The sequence below is a fragment of the Psammomys obesus genome, unplaced genomic scaffold, assembly GCF_907164565.1.
Source record: "Psammomys obesus unplaced genomic scaffold, mPsaObe1.curated_primary_1811, whole genome shotgun sequence".
NCBI classification, from domain to species: Eukaryota; Metazoa; Chordata; class Mammalia; order Rodentia; family Muridae; genus Psammomys; species Psammomys obesus.
The window spans coordinates 17,382,153-17,397,461 of NW_026596120.1; the positions used below are offsets into that span (position 1 = coordinate 17,382,153).

Sequence of the window (15,309 nt, forward strand, 5' to 3'; positions counted from 1 at the left end):
TGGCATTTTCAGGTTTTAGATCGCTGGACCATCAGGAAAAGCGGGGTGCAAAGTGGGGTGCAAAGTGGGGTGAGCTGGCAGAGGCAGAGGTAAGCCAGAAGAGGCAGCAGCTTTTCTGTAACCAATGGCCCTCTGGCAGCAACTGCTATATCTCCACCTCCCACGCGTAAGCACGGTCCCAGGAAACCACCACCTGCCCTTCCCTAGGTCGTGAGCATGCTCATTCTACCCAGACGGCCTGTGTCTGGACACAGGCACTCAGGACTGGACACCCTGAATCTAGAAGCTCAAGAACAGAACACCCTGGCTAGAAACTATTCACTGAAGTTACCAGCCATGCCCCAGACCATAGGTGTTTGGAGATAGAGCTTCTGTCAGTATACCTCAATCCAATCTTCAGCTAGAGCTCAGCCTGAAGACCTGCCCAGAGGAGGCTGCCCCTTCTGAGGCAGGAAGCCTGTGATTTCCCATCATCCTCCTCTGCACCCACTAGATTCCCAACCATGCCCTACCCTTGGAAATGAGGAAACTGAGGATCAAAATTAAGTCTTAAGTGGCTCAAAGGCAGAAGGGGTGCTAAAAGAAGCTTACTGGCAAAGTTTCTGGAGCAGAGACCTGGCCATCCCAGAGGTACAGAAATATTAAAGTTTCTGCAGAGGCTAATGAGCTGGCTGAGCCACTCTTCTTTAACACAGGATTGATTCCCTCCCATCATTCATGACCAGGAACCTTAAGAGACCAGGTAAACAGACAGTCAGAGTCAATGGCATTGTAATAAAGACACTTTTATTTAGTTTGATATGTTTCTATACAGAATGCAGAAAACACATCTTAAAATCATATAGAAGGAAATAAAAACACGTCAGTGGTTGGTGAACACTTGAATGTGAGATTGGCTCTCCATCTCAGAGTCCATGGCCATCGCCAGCTCAGGGCTCAGGGAGGAGGCTGTCTGCAAAGGCATTGTTGCTGTTGTTATTCTGTTCACTGCCCCATTGCCTCCAGTTGCTATGACAACAGGCCACTCTGGGCCAGCCTCCTCTCTACATGGCAATGCCCAATGGTGGGGTTGCTAAGAGCAACAGAGTTATCTGGAAGGCTTTCCAAAGCCCTCACCTGGAATATCGGGATTTACTTATTTTTGATGAGGTCACCAGAAATAATTTTATCAGGTCAGATCCCTGTTCCTGACTCTGGGACATCAGGGAAACTCCAGCTTGGAGGTACAAGGCCCAGTCACCAGCCATCCATGAAGCACTCATCTGCAGACTTCCCCACAGGGCATGGCTCACTGTGAGGAAGAGTCCTGCTGGGGGCTGAGCAGGAAGGGTAGGCCCTGTGGAGGACGAGGAGGAACCACCCTCTGGAGACAGCACACCCCTCCTACTGGCTTTCCCTTCCTGAGACAGCACACCCTATGCTCAACAGTCTATATGGCTTAGAGGTTACTGCTCCGTATGCAAAGGGAGCCCGGGTCCACCCACCCACCCTTGATCACAGAAGGGGTACATTATTGCAAAAGGCATTCCTCCCTAAAAGGTCCCCGAAATAACTCAGACATCAAGAAAAGGCATGCTCAAAATGGTTTCTTCCAAAGGAGGAGAATCAAAGCAGAGTGGGTGCCCCTGAGTCATGGGACAGAGATGCAGACAGATGGACGATGTTCTGCTAAAAAAGGCAAAGGAAGCCTCTATGTAATCCAGAATTTAACCCATTAGGAAAAGAAAGGGGGGAGGGTCGAAATGAGCAGAGCCATCAGTTCCATGGAATCAACACTAGGAGCTTGTACAAACTGCTGTTAAGCATCACCGTTTTTTTAATCTTTTTTTTTTAATAAAACGATTTGAGGCTGTATAAAAACTTTAGTAAAAAATTAGCTTTGAGAGCCCACAGATTTTTACTATGAACTATTGCTGGCACTCCTCCCCAGCCACCAGACCTTTTCCAGTTGTTCAGGCCCAAGGCCCAGGACTGGAGCGCCAGAGAAGAGGGGATGGGGTGCACGGGGTGGGGCTGTGGACTGTTGGGACAAAGTGGCCAAGGTCAAGTGAGGAAAGAGCATCACATGACATAAAAATATTGCATCTTCACCAAAATGTCCCCCACTGAGTGTTTCAAAGACCATGATATTCCTTTTAAGAGGGAAGAAAAAAAGAAAAACAAAACAAAACAAAAACCCACAGAGAAGTGGCGGGGAGGAAGGTTGATGTGGTCGAATCCTCGACCTTCCCAGGTGCCCCTACGAGCAGCTGGCCCACCTTGGAGCACCTAGGTTGGGGGCCACAGCCACCAATGCCTTTTGGAGTCCCTTTCCCACAGAAATGAAGACCCCCTCGGTGGTAGGCCACTAGCATGGGGTAGAGGTCAGGATGTCCATGGCCCAAGAGGCCCCTCCAGCTTCCAGCCCCTGGCAACAGCGGGAGAGCAAACCCAGCACCAGGGCCCTGGCACCCAAGCCAGGACCAGGAGGCCCTCGGTCAGGCTCCGGGATATCAGAGCAACCAAGTTGACATAGTGTGAAAAAATAGGATTCCTTTGATAAAAAATACTGTCCCTTGGTCTTCTCTAAGCTTGAAACACCCGGGGAGCTTATTTTTAGCAAAGCAATTCCCCATACCCACCCGAAAAGTATACGTACAAGTTTAGGTAAACAGCAGATTAAATGTAAAAACTTAACCTTAACTTCTCAGAGTCCTTTGAATTTAATCTTTAGCTACTGTTTTCCATGTTACATCCTGCAGCTAGACACACGTGAATAGAAAAAACAGTACAGTTAGTGTTAAAGGCAAAATGCAGAGAGCTGGGGGCCACCCAGCACTGCCTGCGAGTTCATTCACGGTTCCTCGCTCCCTCCTCCTATCTCTACTCAAACAGTGCTTTCAGAGCCAGCCATCAAACACGCAGCGAAGACTTTTCTATGAACAAACAAAAAGCTGTTAGGCAAAAAACAAAAATAAAAAGTCCCCCAAAGTCTCTCCAGCAGCTTTGGGGTTTGGGAGGACCAGAGAGGGTGGGCTTGTCCAGGCCCTGTGTGTCAGTGTGTGCTAGGTCAGGTGTTGGCTACCGGTGGGCAATGGTCTGTGGGCCACCGGTCTCTACAGACAACACCGAGTTGTCTCCAGGCCCCTGCCCTACCCCTGCCTCCACCCAGGCGCTTGTGGGTTAAGGGGGGACATACGGAGGGGGTGATCGGTATGGGGTCATGTTCTTGGGACGGGAGCCCTTGCCCTCCATGGGAGCTGTGAAGGGTGGGGGTGGCTGGTAGGGAGGTGCGTTAGGATCCTCATCCCGCAGGGGTGTGTACTCTCCCACAGTGTCCTGGTTCAGAGGAGTGGTCTCGGGCACGCTCTGGTTGGGGTACTCAGGAGGTGGGAGGGGAGCCTTCTCTTCCTGCAGGATGAGCGGCATGCTGGAAGAGGGTGGGGGCTTGGAGTCATCCAGCTCATCTGCAAAGATGATAGGCACCCCCTTCTTGATAAAGGTGGCCTGGTCCTCAAGGGTCAGCTTGCCCTTCCGCTTCTTGCGATAGCAGATCATAGCAATGATTCCGGCAATGAGCAGGATGGCCGCAACCACAACAGCTGGAATGACTGTGTGCAGGTAAACATCATCCTCACTGCTCTTCTCAGGGTCCCTATCTGGAACCTCTGTGGCTGGTGCTGCTGAGGTTCCAGGAGAGGGGGGTGCCACCGGGATAAACTGTAGGTGCCGACAGCTGCCAGAGCCGGTCACAGCAATACTCATAGCCTTAAAGTCAGGCTCCAGAGCATTGGAGAAGGCAGGCCGAGGTTTCCCGTTTTCATCAGCAATCCTTCGGCTCAGCCCTACAATCTGCTCCTTGGGGCAGGGCTCCAGGGGCAGGGTGTTGTTGGTCCATTCAACCACAATAGAGCCACGGGTGATGTTCTGAAGGGTGATGGTGCTGCAGTTTCGATCCCCAAAGGCAAAAGCTAGCTTCTTTACCAAGGCAATTTTCTTGTGGATGTCATTCACCACTGGTGCTGGGTCACCTGCAAGCCTGGCCTTGAACCGTGCAGGAGCCTTGTCCCCTTGTGGGCGCTTGTGAACATGGATCTCAAAGGCGTCCACAGCAGAAAGGCCCCCTTTGTCTGTAGCATGCATGAAATACTCATGCTTTCCTACATGGCTGCTGTCTGGCAGGCCATACATGAGTTGGCTGTTGCTGTTAAACTGAACCCAAGATTTCTCGCCTACCAGCTGCTGCTCCCGCAGCTTCAGGGTCAGCTTGAGCTTGTCGGTAGTGGTGTCCTCGTTGTCATAGAAGGTGTCTGACGGAATCTTTACCTCAAAGTAGGTGCCCACCCAGGCATCCACCCTGTCAATGTGGTTCTTGAGCTCTGGCCGCTGGTTAGGTTCTCCCCCACGGGACACTCCACTGGTGGTGGTACGGATGCGAGTAGGTGGGGATGCTGTCTCCAATCTGGTGATGGGTGCTTTGGTGGTGACCCGTGGCACTGGTCGGGGTGTCCGCGGTTTTTTGGTTGGCCTTCGAGTTGTGGTGGTTGAAGAATCAGTTGAAGGCGTTGCTGGTTTTGGCGTGGATACTCGTGGCTTCTTGGTGGTAGTTGTTGGAGGAGTAACAACTGCTGTGGGCTCTACATAGCCAGGAATGGTCATTGTTGGGCGAATCTGGCCAGGAAGCGTGGTGCCAGCCTCTGACACCCGAGTAGGCTGGATAGGGCCCAGGGTTGGAGTCTGAATAATGGCACCTCGAGTCCGAATGGTGACCGTGGGCTTCCCAGGAACAGGATCCCTGACAGGAGGAGCCATGGTCTCTGTTGGAGGTGCAATGGCTGGAGATGTGGGGGTAGGCACTATCCTAGATGGTGGCTCCTGGATGGCCGTGGTTGGGGGTCCAATGGCAGTAACAGGGGTAGGTGTAGCATGAATCTGCCTCCGGATTCGTTTGGGGAGAGTGGGCTTCTTATTGGCAATGTGCCAACCCACCACAGGGTAACCAAGCTGGGCAGACATTGCACCCTCCCTAGCAGGGGTTTCCACACCACGAATGTCAGGCACACTATTCTGGTTCAAGGAGCAGCCTAGCTTCCAGGACAGCAGGGCTCCGTTCTCTACCACTTTCTTTGCATTTCCCGGGCCAGCCATGAAGGCTGACATGTCGAATAGTCTATTGTTGACTACAGGCACCAACTTCATGTTGTGCAGTTCGACTTCTGAGAAGCTCTGCATTCTGTTGAGGAGATCAATCCTTTGCTTTGGGGTCATCTTGGTGAGGTCGGCATCCAGAATCACTGTAAGGACAGTCACCGGCTCATCAGCAGCACAGGCGGATGACACTCCTTCACCAGGGTCTGATGAGGGTGCCCGTACAGACCGTGGCTCATTGTGGTCTTCAGGGTAGACCTCGATAGAAAATACACTGGAAGTCTGGGGGACATGACTCCCATTGGCTCCCAGGCGCGCCGCACTCACAGAGATGTAATGGACGCCTTTATCAGTGTCGAGAGGAAGGCCTTCCAACGTGTGGCTGTGTGGGTCCCAGTGCAGCCAAGGTGGCAAGGCCTCCTTCCCTGCTGCAGACACCTGAAAGAAACATAAGTGTGAGCTATAAAGGCTCTCATCATTGTACAGCCTAAAATGATCACCATAACAAACCACTGGTCTGAGTTATGTGATAGATAGGCTGAAGGAATAATTGAGAACTCCTGCTGGGAAATCTAATTCATCACCTCCAGGGGAGAGCAATAATGACAGAAGACTGGGACTACCAGATTGGCTATGCATTGGGGGCACATTAACATACACAAACACATGGATATCATGGACCTTAAGGATGTACGGACTTTGACTAAGAATTAGAGTGCACAGTTGTAATCCCAGAACTCAGGAGGAATGAGTTGAAGGACAGTCTGGGGTATAGTTTGAGGCCCTGTCCCTAAAAACAAACATTAAAGGAATCATCTCTAATCTCTAAAGGAGAGATTTTGGAGTCAGTCAGGTATAAGAAAGAAACATACATAGGCTGCTTCTGCCCTTGATACAAAAGAGACCCTAAGGAACTCAATTCTTTTTATTCCTAAAAGAATTGTTCTGACTTCTTTCAGTGTGCAGATCCTTTTCCACAGTGACATAAATAGAAATACTCAGAGCACCCAAAGGAATTTCAACACAGAGACTTCTACCAGCTCAAAGAGAGAATTAGTATGTGCTTGCCCAGGCCCGATCTTTGGCTTCTCTCACCTTTGTGAAACATATTCCTGTCCCTGATGTAAGAAAGGGTGTCACTCTCTGCTGACTGAAGGTGTTTTCAGGCTCATGATCCTGCCCCAAGTCCAGACACAACAGCCAACAGAGGGCACATCTCCAACCCCACCTCAGGGACTGTTGCTAACCGAAGGCCACCGCTTAACACAGGCCAAGGGGTCAAAGCCATGCCTTTTGGGCACCCAAGTGGCTGCCTAGGTCTCCTTCTTGCCAAAAGCCAGGAACCAGTTCAAACATAAGATTTGCACACCAGACACCTTATACCAGAGATTTTTAAAAACCAGATTTAAATTTCTGGTCCCCAGGCAAGTGTGGTGGTATATGCCTTTAATGCCAGCATTCAAGGCAGGTAGACCTTTGTGAGTTCAAGGCTAGCCTGGTCTACAAAGTGAGTTCCAGGACAGCCAAGGCTACAGAGAGACATTTTCCCCAAAAAATCCTGTCTTGAAAACAAACAAACAAAAACAAAAAACCTAATCCTCTTCAGTATACACTGATGACTAATAGGCGCAGCTCTCAGACACTGCCTCAAGATTCTTCACCTATGTCTTCCTTCACATAGACAGAGCCCAGAAGACGGAGAGTCTGCAGTTAGATTGACAGGGGTGTAGTAGAGAAGTATCCATATGCACTAAATGCCAGGAGACACAACCAAAGGCTCTTTCTCGAAGCCACACCCTTTAAGACTGGAGAAAGAGCAACTGAGTAGGAGTTTCCATTACTTATTCTTCATCAAAAAAGGTTTCATTCACAGTCTGAATGAGCTAGTCAAATATAGCAAAAAGGACAAAACTGAAGAATTAAGACTCTTGCTAGGGCTGAATTAATTTTAATGAGCTTCTGAACCCAAAAAAATATGAGCGCTATCATTCAGGGCCTACAAGATACATCCATGCAGGAGCTTCAGGAAAGCAGACTCCAGAGACATGAACAAGCACTGTCACTGCTCACAGTGGCTTGCAAAAACTATTCCCTCATATTTCAAACCTTCTGGTGGGTCCTTTGGGTCTCTATGGTAGCATCTTCCAATAAATATCTCTGTATACATCAAGCCCTGGGATATAATCTGGGCCTTTCCCTGTGCTCCCTTACAGATATGTCAGGTGCTTTTTCCCTGATCCTATCAAAGCACCTGCTCCAGTAAGGACCCTGCAGCCTCCCCTCAGACCTTGTCACTGGCTCTTACCCTTCTACTTTCTCTCCTTAATCAAGTCATTCCGACCTGCAAGGTTTCCTACAAGGCTCGCTAAACCCTGAACCACTCCCATATGAGGTGGTCATCACCCTTTGTTTTCTCTACTCAGGAAGGCAAAAAGCAGTCTCTCTGATGGAGTCTGAGCCTTGGGGCCACCTTACACTCAGAACTGACCTGTGTCTGTACCATGAACTACAACAATAAGCCAAATCTATCCTATGACCATCTGCAAATAGTAAGCATGGCAGTCACAAGGCAGCACTTCATACAGGGAGATAAGATCTAGGTTGAGGCCAGAGGGTCAGACATGGGAAGTGATAAACCATGACAGAAGAAGGTACAAGAGGCTGCTCCTCTGCCAAGTCAAGCAGAGCCACAACTGTAAAGAACAATCGCTCATCCCACTTCTAGATATATGAATGTCTAAACTACACTTAGTTCCCAGGACCACAGGACCACATTCCAGCCAAGCCTGTACCCTTCTGATCTGGACTATCAAGTACTTTATCTGCTGTTAACTATTCTCCCCTAAAACTTAGTCCTTGCAGCTGGAGAAATGACTCAGTGGTTAAGCATAGTTGCTGCTTTTACAGAAAGCCCACGTCAGGTGGTTCACAACTGCCTGCACCTCTAGTCTCAGGGGATCTGATGTCCTCTTCTGGCCCCTGCAGGTGTGTACGCACATGTGAGGCATGTACTCAAGCATGAGCATATCCACAGGGAAAAAGAGACCTTTAAGAAGAATGTAATCACCATCTCCCAAAAGAGCAGCTAAACATAGTTATAGCCACTCAAAACATTCCCAGTATCCGTCCTTCTACCCTAAGTCCTGACATCTATTTTTACTTTATCATTTTATCTTTTAGCTCGTCACTAATTTGGGAAAAAAACCAAACAAACACAGAAGCCTGTATTTTCAGTAAGCATTTGAGTTGATAGGTCTGGACAAATACCATTCTGACAGCCATTCCCAAGGATGCTTTCCTCTGCCAACCCACATTTCCCGGTGTGCCATGTTCACAAGGGGTCCATTCAGACCAGGGAACACCCACTCGAGGAAGGAAGAAACTGCAGTTCATCTCACGCACGCTGCATTGCCACAAAGCTCTCAAGCATACAAAAAAAAAAGAAAGAAATAAAAAAAAAGGCTCCTTTCATGAACCTCTCTTCCTGACCAAAAAGAGTACCCATTGTTCTCAGGGGAACAATTAGGTAGCCCATGCCAGCAGCTGAGAGCATAGTCTCAGCAAGGGCTGCTCCCAGCCTGCTGACATCTTGGGCTGAGGAAAAGTCCACATTGTCTGAAAGCAAGGAGGCTGAAGAAAAGCAGGGACGAAAAGCCATCCTCACAGAGTGTACCAAATGAGACAGCTGAGAGGCTCTACTGGGCAGCCTCATCTTTCAGGGTTACATAAATGTATTTTTTACCTACTACCCTTTTTGTTTTGTTTCTCCAGCAAGGCCTTACTCTACAGCTAAAGCTGACCTCAAACCAAAAGAAATCCTGCACATTAGGGTTATAGGCGTGTTCCCTACCACATCACTGACTCCTCCCCAGTTACCCTGGCTACGCAGGACTACCAATGCATGCTGCATGCTGGGACCACAGAAGGACAGAGACTCTCCATCATAGGCTACAGCCACAGCATGGCCTCAAGTAGCCCAGATTCAAAACTTGTGCCAGTGTTCAGAGCCTTTGAGAATTCAAACCAGGTCCGTGGAGGAAAGGAATCTTTACTGAGGATTTGTTTGTTTTATTGTTTTATACACAAGTTCTCACTCTGTAGCCCAGGCTGGCCTTAAACCACGTCAGCCTCCCAGAGTGCTGGGATTATAGGCAAGTACCATGCCGCGTGTTTTCATGACAGACATGTAAGAAGGTAACAGGGCTTTGTGGGAAGACTGCTTTCAGCAGATGGAGAATGAGCTCTAATACAGCTCAAGGAATGTTCAAGTTGAATGTGAAAGAGGTAACAGTACCAAGAAAGAGAAAGGGGAAAGGGGAAAGGGAAAGGAGGAGGAAACCAAAGGCCTGGAGTAGGCCCCAAGATAGGAATAATCAGAACAGAAAGGGACAAATGAGGGTATGGTAAGATACAAAGAGGAAAGGGGAAAGAAATGAAACCTGAGGACAGATCACAGGGGTCTTGATCCTAAATACAGATCAGTAATGAAAGATTTTAAGCAGATTTAAAAAGATAAAATGTCTCTTACTTTAGTATGAAGAAAGACTAAGAAAGTTAAAAACATAGATGAGGAGCCTGAGAAGTAAGGAGCAAGTGATGGCTTGGATAAAGAGCAGTAGGTGCTAGGTGTCAGACAGGATTTGGAGTGGAGGTTTTCCTAAACAGCATCTTTGGCAATGAGAGCTAAAATACTCCTTCTGTTGCTGCTGTTATTTGTTTGAGACAAACTCTCATGTGTTCAACCTGGCTTCAAGTTTGCTGTTAAACAAGGAAGGCCTTGCACTCCTAACCCTCTGCCTGTACCCCGCAAAGCCGGGATTATAAATATGCGCTAACATATTTGGTCTAAAATGTTCCTTAAGTCAGGCGGGATGACACACCACTTTCATGGAAAGACATATGCAAGCAGATCTCTGAGTCTGAGGCAAGCCTAGTCTACATAGTGAGATCCTGTTTCAAAGAAAGGAAAGAAAAATGACCTTACAGCAAATAATAATACTGGACAGCCACTAAAAGTTACATTTCACAATGAATATTAAAACTCATGGGAGAGAGGACTGGAGAGATGGCTCAGTGGTTAAGAGCACTGGTTGCTCTTCCAAAGGACCCGAGTTCAATTCCCAGCACCCATATGGCAGCTCACAACTGTCTGTAACTCCAAGCGTCTGACACCCTCACACCAATGCACATAAAATAAAATTAAATAATTTAAAAAAAAAAATCATGGGAGAGGGGCTAGAGAGATGGCTCAGAGCTTAAGAGCACTGGCTGCTCTTCTAGAGGCCGTAAGTTCAATCCCCAGCAACCACATGGTGGCTCACAACCATCTAGAGCGAGATCTGGTGCTCTCTTCTAGCGTGCAGGTGTACATGCAGGCAGAACATTGTATACATATTAAATAAATAAAAATCTTTTTTAAAAAATCATGGGAGAAAACTCAAGCTACAACAAATGAGGAAGGTTAAAAATATAACCGGGGCCAGAGAGATGGCTCAGTGATTAGAGATGCTGGTCTTGCCACTAAGACTGATGACATGAGTTTGATCCCAGGACTCACATGGAATTAGAGAACCAATGTCTCTAATTATCATACAAGATACATGGCATGCTCCCACCAACACCAACACCACACCTACACATGAAAATGAATGAATGAATAAATGAATGAATAACTACATTAGGTGCAATTAAAAAATAAGGGCTGAAAGATGGTTTATTGAAAAACCAAATTCAACCAGAACAACTCTGTGAGAATAACTATTATAAGGAATCCATACCCAGGTGATGGTTCACACCTTTAATTCCAGCATTTGGAAGGCAGAGGCAGGCACATAAGAATTACAATGATTTAAATTTAAAAGCCACTTGCAAAAGGCATGCTGAAATTTGAAGTGAATGTCCTGTGTGATCTAAAAATACACTTAAACCTTGAATTTATAAAGAAAGAAGCACAGAGAGAGGGAGAGGAGGCAGTTTTATTGAGAAAGTTATACAGAGACAGGCTGAAGAGAGAGAACAATCTAGACACAGGTAAAGACAGACCAAGCCAGAGAATGAGAAGAAGCCAGAAATTAGAACATGGTGCCAAAGTTAGCATGAGGCTAAGCAGAGCATTCAGTCAGAAGCTTAACGAAGCCAGTTTGAATCAGCTTGGAGAGGAATTTGAGTCAGAACAGCTAAGTTGAACCAGCCAGCCACAGTTCAGAAAGAACTAGAAAGGGTGAGCTTATTAAGCAGTAAGTCTCAGAGGCTGAAAACGTTCTAGGCCTAGATTAGATTGTATGGAGGCTAAAAGCTTCCAGGACTACAGCCAGGTTAGCAGACAAGAGGCAGGAAGCCTTCGAGATACAATTAAATCAGGTGAATAAAAGTTACAGTTTATTAGTTAACATAGACTTTTCAACCAGGTTGGTGTCATCAGCTATAATCCCACCATTCATTCACTGAAGAGGTAGGAGGATCATGTAGTTCAGAAGCCAGTGAGACTTTTTCTCAAAATAAGTAAGTAGATACTTTTTCCATCTTATTTTTTACAAGTAAGGAAGTCAAAGCTCCAAGAGTAAGGCCATGCCCCTGCCTTTCCAAATCCTCAACCCATACAGCCCTGGTTCTTAAGAGTGGGTGGATTTCCATACTGCTACTCAGTGCTACGGAATAGTGCCCTGGGCAAGAATTCTAACACTGAACTTTACCCCCACCTTCACTGTTCCTTCATCAGATACCTCAGATAAAATCCTGTCTTCCCAGTAAAGTGAATAGGCCTGTTATATGTCTCTGCCAGATACTACAAATCTCTGACTCACTGTATCAGTTCAAGATACTTCTGATCAAAATTAATCCATGTAAAACATTCCAATAACCATTGGAACAAAGGCAACTAATGCGGGGTTGGGACATTCAGAGGGAAACTTAAAATACAGGCAAGCAAAATATCTCTCAGAACTGCCAATCCTTACCTAATAGATTAGCATCTGGTTTGCTGGGGCACAAAGAGTTCTACGGGTGGAGGGGGGGTAGGCAGGATAGGGGAGTGGTGGCACACACCTTTAATCCCAGCACTCAGGCAGCAGAGGCAAGGGAATCTCTGAGTTCAAGGCCGGCCTGACCTACAGATCACTGGACAGCCAGAGCTACATAGTGAGACCCTGTCTCAACAAACAAAGAAAAAAGAAAAAGAAAGAAAAAAAAAAAGGAAGAAAAACAGAGTTCTATGGAATTGATCTGCTGCTACATGAGCCAGTCTTCAGAAGTAAGGCCACCCTGAAAATAGGCTATGATTTTCTGAGAATGGAGTCCACAGGGAAAAAGAGAGCATGGAGGGGAGAGGAGAGGAGGTCCACCGAAACTGAAGGGAAAGAAACAGATTCACCTCCTCATGGCAAGCCTGGCATGGAATCTGTGGCATTCGGTATAGAAAGCTGGGTTTGTATGTCAGAAAGGACACACCAGAATCTATAAACGTTTCAACCAAGAGCTGCTGGGCTGAAGAGACAGCTCAGCAGTTAAAGGTACCCCACACTCTTCCAGGGCTTGATTCTTAGCTCCCACATAGCAGCTCACAACCATCTGGTGACTCCAGTTCCAGGGAACCCAACAGACTCTTCTGACTTCAGTGGGCACAAGGCACACAAATGGTGCACCATATACATACATGTAGGCAAAATACACACATACAATTTTTAAAAAGAAAGAAGTGCTGCTGGGCAGTTTTTCAAGCTTAGGCCTTCAAGGAGTAATAGCTCCCTATGGGAGTGATGGCTCAGTGAGTCAGTGAGCTGCTTCTGATCTCTGCAAGCACCAGGCACACATGTGGTATTCATACATGCATGTGAGTACCTCAATAAATAAATAAGAAACAACAAAAAAGAAAAGGTCATCAAGCATCAAAACTAAAATGGAAGGCGGGAACGCTTCCTCGTTGTTTTCCATGCAGTCTCACCTTGACGACTTCTCCACTGGAGGCAATTAAATCTGTGGGAATGCTCACTCGAAATGAGCGCCCAACAACAGCCGAGCCATCAGGAATGCTAATCACGGTGGGAACAGTCTCATGGAAGTCTGAGAGCACTGAGTGCATGGATGCCTCAAGCTGGTTCTTCCAGTCCCTCACGGCCTCGGAGGGTTCACTGGGCCAGTGGGAGTGAGCCATAGCCACAGACAGTAAGAGGAGAAAGGTCCTTCCCCAGAGGGGGTGCAGTAGCCACATGTCCACAGACATCCTCATCCCAGGCTAGTGTTTGCTCAAACCAACAGTTGGTAAGGAAGGAAGCAAATGATGTGCTCCCAGGATTGGGTCCTCACCCTCTGCACACGTGTTCCATGCTAGGGTACCCAGAGCCTGCAAAAGAAGAGCAGATTCAAACAATCAGCAATGCTGGTGGTTTCAAGAATGCAAGCTTCCCAACTCTTCAACCAAGTTCTAACCCAGCTAACAAGAAGCCCTTACCCTGCTCTCTTCAGCTGCATGCAGCTGCTTAGCACTGGAAATTGATTAGTCTTGTGAGTGTAAAAAACACTGAATTTTGAAATTTTGTATAAAAACAAATGTAAAACGGTGTTAGCAATACAGGTATGTGCACCACCGCACCCAGTCATCATTGATAATTTAAAGGGATACATACTGAAACTATAGCATATTAAAAAACATACATTAAATAAAATGAATAAAAAATCTATAAAATACAAATAGGTAAAATTAATTTCACCTGTTTATTTCATTGTGAGAGAATTCTTTTTTTTTTTTTTTTTTTTTTGGTGGTTGTTTTTGTTTTGTTTTGTTTTCCAGACAAGGTTTCTCTGTGTAGCCCTGGCTGTCCTGAACTAGCTCTGTAGACCAGGATGGCCTCCAACTTTCAGAGATCTACCTGCTTCTGCCTCCTAAGTGCTAGGATTAAAGGTGTGTGCCACACTGCCCAGCAAGAGATTTCTAAATGATACTTGGTTTACATTATCTGTTTGCCAAGCAGCACTGCTTCTCTTCTAGACCAGAGGAAAAACAGTGCAGAAGGTGGTACACTCCACAAGACAACTGGCCTGGGCTCTCCAATGTCAGCATCCCCTAAGGCTGACTGCCTAGGTTGAGAGACATTTACCACATATGATGTGTGCATCTTGACTGAATTCTAGAATAATTAAAAAGAAAGAAGGAAAGAAAACACCAAAGCTGAACTGGAGAATTTGCATGTTGGCTAGATTAACTGTACTGTCAATTTCTGCAGGTAACAGGGTGATAGTGCGGCTATGGACGGCTAGCCTAAACCCCTCAAGCAGAATTTTCAAGTGTTTATAGATGAAAGGTCACAAAGGTTCTTTGACTCACTCTGAAATGCTTCAAGGGGAAAATATATGCACCTGTATTTATAGAGAGAAACAAAATACAAACTTTTTTTGTTTTTTGTTTTGAGACAGTGTTTCACTATGAAGCCCTGGCTAGCCTCAAACTGACAAAGATCCACCTGCCTCTGCCTCCTGAGACTAAAGGCCTAAGGAGTTCTAAAAGATTAAAAAAGAGAAATGCAGCAACTATCTGCTCCTCAAACCCTAAGAATTAATGACAGGACCTGCTTATTAAACACCTTCCTGCAAACCCTGTGTGAACAAGACTTACTGGTCCTCCTTGCCCCTGCTGCTAGCAGAGCAACCTAAACCTGAATGTTAACCTCCTCACCTTACTGGCTTCAGGGAGTTAGGGACATGCTCTTCTGAGCTGGCAGTCACCATGATGGGATCTGTGGATGCTCTAAGGTGATCACAGACATGAACTACTTCCCACTCAAGACAAAGAGTAAAACCTGCCACCAACTCCATGCTAGGGGATGGTCAATACCTCCTGTGTGCGTGTGTGTGCGTGTGCGTGTGTGTGTGTGTTTAACCTAGGTAATACAAAGTAAATAAACATGTTATAGAAAATGAGGCCACTGAAGAGAAGGTACATACACTGAAGACAATGCAAATCCAAGGCAATTCCATTAGGATTTCTTCTATTTTTAATTTTGTTAACATTTTTCCCTTTTTTTTTGGGGGGGGGTGGTGGTGGTTCAAGACAGGGTATCTTTGTGTAGTGTTGGCTGTCCTGAACCCATCCTGTAGACCAGGAAGGCCTCAAACTCAGAGATCTGTCTGCCTCTGCCTCCCCAAGTGCTGGCACAACACTCTGCACACCTATCCCTCTACTTTCCCCCC

General features: G+C 46.8%; 1 protein-coding gene across 7 annotated transcripts in view; it reads right to left on the reverse strand.

Annotated features, from left to right (window-relative positions):
* Positions 1 to 767: 767 nt before the first annotated feature.
* The window catches only part of Dag1 (dystroglycan 1), a 37,799-nt gene continuing 23,257 nt past the window's right edge, over positions 768 to 15,309 (reverse strand). For all 7 annotated transcript variants that reach the window (XM_055629726.1, XM_055629729.1, XM_055629728.1 and 4 more), the window contains 2 exons: positions 13,067 to 13,465; positions 768 to 5,565 (listed from right to left, as the gene is read on the reverse strand). In XM_055629726.1, the coding sequence (XP_055485701.1) occupies positions 3,163 to 5,565; positions 13,067 to 13,351 (2,688 nt within the window). In that variant the 5' untranslated portion in view covers positions 13,352 to 13,465 and the 3' untranslated portion in view covers positions 768 to 3,162. The remainder of the gene's footprint in view (positions 5,566 to 13,066; positions 13,466 to 15,309) is intronic.